General features: G+C 37.7%; 1 protein-coding gene across 1 annotated transcript; it reads right to left on the minus strand.

Annotated features, from left to right (window-relative positions):
- Positions 1–180: 180 nt before the first annotated feature.
- Positions 181–1928, minus strand: LOC122995465 (tripartite motif-containing protein 16-like). The gene has a single exon (XM_044370732.1). It carries the CDS (start codon positions 1846–1848, stop codon positions 181–183), a length of 1668 nt encoding a protein of 555 aa, XP_044226667.1. The 5' UTR covers positions 1849–1928.
- Positions 1929–7436: the final 5508 nt, after the last annotated feature.

Here is a 7436-nt window from a genome sequence, read left to right on the forward strand (position 1 = left end):
ATAGTCTCCATGGATGAAAACACACAGGAAAAAGTGACATTTAAAGAAATTATTACAAAAAAGTATTGATAATCCCAGTTTGATTGACAGCTGATCTCTGCAGTTCAGAAACACTGGAGACAAAGAAAATGAAGAAATTCAACACAGAATCTGACACATGAAGTCTGAAATGGTTTCTGTCTATTTGAGTTTACAGAACTCAGCTGTGTCTCCATAATTACAAAACCAAACTCCAGCATAGAGAGGCTGAGTGAATGTGGTCTGGACTCTGTGGAGGAGAGTCATGGTTTCAGAGACGCTGTAGAAGGACAGAATACCTGCTCTGTGATCCAGGTACACTCCTACTCTGGAGGACCGAGGACCTGAGACGGGAGTTGAGATGTTGTTGAACCAAAACTGATAACTGTTAGTGTCACAATCTAACACCCAAGATTTGTCATTGTGTCCAAATCTACTTTCATTCCCTGCTCTGCTGATGTTCTTGTATGCGACTGCTACATAAACTCCCATCCCGCTCCACTCCACCTCCCAGTAACAACGTCCAGTCAGACTCTCTCTACTCAGGACCTGAAACCATCTAGTGAATCTGTCTGGGTGACTAGAATAAGACTGTGCTTCCGTCATGACTGTTGCTTTTCTGTTCCCCTCAGATAATAACAGCCATGTGTGTGCAGTGTTTGGATCCAGTGTGATTTCACGTGAATATTTTAAGAATCCAGCTCTGGTCTTGGGTTCTGGTTGTGACAGTAAAACGTCCACTTCAGTCACTGTCAGTGAGATGTTTGTCCATTTCTCCTTCAGGATGTCCTGTAGTTGATCTCTGAGCTCTGACACAGCTGCTGTCACATCCTCAAAGTATCTCAGAGGATGGATATCGATGCTTGATGAGTCTGTAGGTTCACTGAGTTGTGACAGTGAGGGGTAGTTGTGTAGAAACTGGTTGTGATCCTCTGTGTGTGAGAGCTGCTTCAGTTCAGCGTCTTTCCTCTTCAGCTCAGTGATCTCCTGCTCCAGCTTCTCCTGAAGCTCTTTGACTCGACTCACTTCAGTTTCCTGCTGGGATCTGATCTGCTGCTTCACATCAGAGCTTCTTTTCTGGATGAGACGGATCAGCTCAGTGAAGATCTTCTCACTGTCCTCCAGTGCTTTATCAGTAGAGTGACTGACGGCCTCCACTTCCTGTTGAAGCAGCTTCACATCTTTCTCTCTGTCCTGGATTCTCTGCTGGATTTTGTGTCGACTCACCTCGAGCTCTCTCTGCCTCTCAGTCCTTTCTGCTGCAGCTGAGACTGTGTCGTGGCCTTTATGTTCATCCACAGAGCAGAGAGAACAGATACTCTGCTGATCAGTACGGCAGAAAATCTTCATCACCTCATCATGACGAGAGCAGATGTTCTCCTGCAGCGTCTTGGAGGGGTCGACCAGCTTGTGTTTCCTTAATGGAGCGACATCATAGTGAGGCTGGAGGTGTTTCTCACAGTAAGAGGCCAGACACACCAGACAGGATTTGAAGGCTTTCCGCTTCCTCCCAGTGCAGACATCACAGGCCACATCTTCAGGTCCAGCATAGCAGTGATCAGCAGGAGCAGCTTGGAGTCCAGTCTTCTTCAGCTGCTCAACTAAAACTGCTAACATGGTGCTTTTCACCAGGACAGGCCTCGGTGTGAAGGTCTGTCTGCACTGAGGGCAGCTGTAGATTTTCTTCTCATCCTCTTCATCCCAGAAGCCTTTAATACAGCTCATGCAGTAGCTGTGTCCACAGTGAATAGTCACCGGATCCTTCAGTAGATCCAGACAGATAGAACAAGAGAAAGCTTCCCGGTCCAGCTGAACTCCTTGCTGCGCCATTTCAGCTCTCAGTGTCAATGACTGTCTGACTTTCACTTTCTTAGAAATGAAACTAGTTTGAGCTCTGATCTAAACAGCATGTGTCTCTGGAGTGAATGGAGACTGACAGCTCCCTGCACTTCACCACATGTTGGTTACACCCATCTTCAAACTGTAGATCTAAAGGGGAGGGAACAAGGACAGGTGTGACAGAGTGGAGCTTGTTGTGTTTGAGAGCAGGAAGAAGAGGGAGGAGTTATCAAGCTGTGATTCATTCCAGGAAGAGGAGCCGTTTGAGAGAGATACTGTGTGTTTAACCTTTATTAACAGCATATCAACAAAGTATATTCAGAATGAGTTCATATGAATTCCTGAGATGAATTTAAATTTTCCTCATGGCCTTTTTCATTTGTATTATCTCATCATTATCTTTTTATTATTATTTACTCTGATTTACTCAACTTTAATCAGTTTCACAGCTGGTTTCACAAACATTACCAAAATAAAAATATTAATTTAGTTTACATTAGATTTTAATTAGTCTCATATGGTGTAGCCCAGTTAAAAATATGTTTATAAATAGTTGTCTGTGATAGATAAATAGATAAATAGGGTTTGTTAAAAGAATATGGTTAAAATTCATATTTCTTATTGTGTTTAAAAAGGTTAAATTCATGAGTAAACATGTTAAGGATGTTAAAAATGCATACATGTATTTTATTTTATTTCCTTTTGATAGAAAAGCTGCTAATTAAATAGAGTGGTATCTTTCTGGAGAGGTGAATATGGTCAAATAGGTTTGTGTGTGTTACTTGGCTGACGTGTGTGTGTACGCAGACAGGGGGAGTAAGAGAGTTTTTTTCTGGTGGAAATCTGAAGTTGTTCAGAAAAAAGTATAGATGTACCTGAGTCTTAGATTGTCAGCTCGATAATCTGTAAGAGGACATGTTTTGAGAGTAACAGATAACTTCTATCCGAAGTCTGCTGCGCTGTAGCCAACTTGAAAGAGGCTGCTCGTTAATGAAGTGAGCGGTGAGTTAGCAATGTGAACGGACTGTAGGCTGCTGCTAGCTAACCCAGCTCGACAAAGTAGCTTCGTCTGGACTTATTCCGACCTGGAAACGAGGGACAACAACCAGATATCGCTCTGAGCCACCCGGGGATGCTCAGAGTTCCTCTGGCAACGCTGGATAACCACCAAACTCCGTGAATATGCCCGAGTGCTGCCATCCTGCTCATGGACAGAGACCTGTGGACTGTTAGCTTTCTCTGGAGGATGCCATAACTCTGAAAAACGTACCGACCTGCTTTATTTGTTTCATGCTCTAAACCTGAGTGAAGCGACCACTAAGTTTTTGGTCCCTACGATCACAAGCACCGCATCAGGCCTGCAACGCTTTTATTTTATTTTGTTATATCCTTTTTGCCGGCTTAGCATAGAGTGATAATGTGTGGGTGTGTTTGGTCACTAAAATAATTCAGTGGACAAGTAAAAGCATATAATTTAAAGTTGGAAAGGTAAAAAGGGAAAACTACTGTGTGACTTGTGAAACAAAAGCAGTGAACACTCCTGGTATTTAATTTAATATTATTTTCATTTAATTTTTGCTTTAGAATTAAAGGAGGAAATGATTACTTCTAATTTTAAATGGTTTCTGAGTGTGTTTATTATTTCAGAGGTTAAAAGCTACATAGCCTTCATACTCTATACCAACTTATATTAGAGTGTGGTATTGTACTGCGTTAAAGGGTTAGTACACTCAATTGTTTGTTACACTGTGGTCTCACAATAAGGTATATTCAAGAGGTATAGGATTTCCAAAGTGACCCAAGCAAAAAACATTACATTAATCAGAGATAATATAACAAAGGAAATTCGGATAGAGAACTCAGGGCCCCATCTACATAATATAGAGGGTAGACGGGCTACATAATCTCAAGGTAAATAAGTTTAGATTTGGGGGTAAAGCTGGCTGACAGCTAAAGGGACGCTTTATCAAACTGAACCAAACAAATGATTGTAAATCACACAAACCAGTTAGGATTACTGCTGGCAAAAAATACAAAACAAAATAAAAAAGGAAAAAAACAACTTCTGTCTTGCTAGATATGATTAGTCAAGTTCTTGTCAACTCCTAAAACAAATGTTAGTCAGGCTACATGTTACATGACATCATGTATCTTTGCTATCTAATTATTTTGGTTTAATTTATTAATTCATCATTAATCATCATTCTTCATTATCTGCTTCAGTTTTTACTGTCCTGCTTTCTTTTCTCTTCTTCCTCTTTCTTCTCTTTCTTTTTTCACTCCCAGATGGATAATTCATCCTCATTTTACACAGCCGACATGAAGATGATGCACAATGAAATATGAACGTGTAAACCTGGTGTGGATATTAATTTAGTTCAGTTATGTGTTTTCCTGAAACATAAATCATGATACACAATTAACCATCATAATATCTACATCAGCCTGTTATCAATAAAGATGGAAACATTTTACTCAAATAAGAACTCGAGTAAATCATCTCAAAAGTCAGATTTCTGTTTCACTGAAGCAGAAACAGTTTTTATGTTATTTTTACTCTTGCTGTGTTACATCACACACATTTGCAGTGACAGGATCAATGATAGGATGGTGCATAGAGTTAGTCTCAAGTTAATTTAGCTGTAAAACACTGAGTCAAGTTTATTCATACAGCTCACATTACATGCACGTCTCAAAGAGCTTTTCATAAAGTGTGTAGCTTATTAAATATCACATGTTTGTATCTGAACACATCACAAACCATATTACATTAACATATGTGAGGTGTGAGAGGTAAACTTTAATGTGACAACATCCAGTTCAAATGTGAGACATGTTGGAAGTCTTATTTATAACTTCCTCAATGTTACTTCTCAACCCAAACACATAAACAGAAACAAGAGAGGTCAACCATTAGATCAAAGTGGCTTTTTTTTAGAAATAAAGAGAAAAAGAGAAGAAAACTGTGATGAATACAAAAGCGTGAATCCCACAGTCTCCTAGAAATATAAAGTTTTGTTTAGAATACAAGCTGTAAACCTGCTGCAACACTCACAATATAACAGTGTATCATCCAGAATCGTTGGGTTTGGGTTATATCTACAGTGTAAATACTAGAGTATAATCTCAGCTTCTTGTCCAGCTGCCACAGAATCTATAAAACCAAGTCTATATAACCCACTGAGGGCTGCCTTTGTTTCTTAAACAGGAAAGTGACTGGGGGGCTTTCCTCAAAGATGAAACCAACATGTAAAATTGCTCCAATGTTTACACTATGAAATGCTCATGTGAAAGGGCTTGTTTGTATATTTAAAGCTGTTCTGATTAATATCTCTGTATTAATGGATAAAATGATCATGTGTAATGTGAAGGAGGTTGAAGTAACAAACACACAGAGAATTATAAACTGACTCTGCAGTCCCCCTCAGCTCTTCTGAGTGTTTCAGCTTCTTTCAGCTCATTGTTTCAGTATTAAAGTCCACAAAGTTACTGTTTTGGTTCTTAACAACGTTGCTTCCGGCCACAGTAGCAACATTCAGCAGCTACAGTCACACATCTTTTACTCAGGAGTTGTTGCAGACCAAAACAGACCTAAAAAGAGAGTGAATGTGGATTTACATTTGTCAAGAGGACAGAAAAATGGCTGCAAATGAATGCTAATGTTGTCTCTTGTCTGCTGGAAGAGTAAATAGGCAAATGTTTGGTAACATATTCACCACATCAACTGTATAAGGTGATAATACTGTATTCTGCCAGTGATGTTTACAGTGTGTTCTGCTTCCCCCAAGTGGTCAAAAAATATATTAATGCAGGTTGAAGAGAAAATCACTTTAAGTTCCCTTATTTAACATTTATAATCAGTATATAAACATTTAATAAGTGGTTTATAAAACACTATAATGTAGTTGTAAGCAGATAAGGACATTTTAAGTGTTTATTAATGTATAGTATTTGTCAACAATTGTAACTTGTCCTATGAAGACATATTTTATATCTTTACAGCTGTGTTTCATTGTCCATTATCAGTTTATACACCAGCCTCCATGTATGGGTGCCCACAGGAAGACTCATAGTTGTTGATAAATATATTTAGAGCTTCAACTAATCATAATATTTATTGTTGATTAAGTTTAGTCACTTTAGTGCAGTCATTAGTACGGGGTTTGGTGTGGCCTGTGCTGTTGTCCTTACCTGCATAGATGCCAGTGTGCTCTCTGCACTATTCACAACTATTTAACAAAGTTAACAGAACAAAACTAAATTAGTTTCCCTGATGGTTTTTGTTATTGTTCCATTATTCTGTTTTGGTGCAGAACTGTGAAGAAAGATTAGTGCATTAATTCATGTTCACTATGAATTACATTTCATAGGAAATAATGTTTTTGATAATATTGTTACTAACATGTTTCCATCTCAGACATTTTTTAAGTGATATAAATGAAAATATTCAGGGCACTACTCATAACAATAACAGCGACTAAATCAGCAATTTTATTTCTTAACCTGTGTTGAAATAATTCCAAATGTACTAAAGGGATTTGTTCTGGTCAGAAGGAAACACAGTTGGAGAAAAGTCTTAATTGTACACTGCACCTCATGGCCGAATGCCGTCTCAGCCAGTAGGTAAGTTTACAGGAAAACTTGATAAATTTGAATATATGTGTCAAAGTAAGTTAAACAGTTACATACAGACACTTTGATCTCATTATTTTTTCCAATTTTTCAAGGTCTGTTTTAAAAAAAAGACACTAAGTCCACAAAAAATGATAAAAACTCTGCTAATTTCTCTGACAATTAGTGAAGAAAGTTGAAAGTTCAGACACTCACTGAAAAACGTTCTTCTGCTCTAAACATGAACACTGAACTTTGTTGTGTTTCAGGAGGAAAACTGCCTCAAATAAACTCTCATATTAGTTTCATATTTTCTCCAGAAGCTTTTAATAAGATCCAGAAATGAAGACAAAAGAAAATACTTTGTTCATTGTTGAGAAAAATAACTTTATTCATGATATAAACCTTCAGTTTGTTCACACATCTAATCAGTAAAGTCTGTTAAATGACTCTTGTTCAATGATTTCATGTTCAGATTCACTTCATCCACACAATCACTTTGTTTAACCCAGAATGTCAGCTATGTACAAGAAAATAATAAATGATCTCCTTATTGATTATTATCAGGATAATTACAGTTTTATTGTACATTTCTTTATAAAAATGTACAAAGTGGTGAGAACAAAATATCTATGATAAAGGAAGGTCTGGTGTTTTCTCAGTGGAGGAGAAACAACAACACACAAATACATCAATACAAACATTAAACTAAGATTTAGAACAAAGAGAAGTTTAAATTTTCATCTGAAGAAATGTCAGTAAAAGTTAAAACATCATCATGAGCAGTGATAGTCTCCATGGATGAAAACACACAGGAAAAAGTGACATTTAAAGAAATTATTACAAAAAAGTGTTGATAATCCCAGTTTGATTGACAGCTGATCTCTGCAGTTCAGAAACACTGGAGACAAAGAAAATGAAGAAATTCAACACAGAATCTGACACATGAAGTCTGAAATGATTTCTGT

This window comes from Thunnus albacares, chromosome 13 (assembly GCF_914725855.1).
Source record: "Thunnus albacares chromosome 13, fThuAlb1.1, whole genome shotgun sequence".
NCBI classification, from domain to species: domain Eukaryota; kingdom Metazoa; phylum Chordata; class Actinopteri; order Scombriformes; family Scombridae; genus Thunnus; species Thunnus albacares.

Bases quoted from the DNA above. Each gene is read 5' to 3' on its own strand.
- LOC122995465 (XM_044370732.1), bottom strand. From the start codon at position 1,848: ATGGCGCAGCAAGGAGTTCAGCTGGACCGGGAAGCTTTCTCTTGTTCT.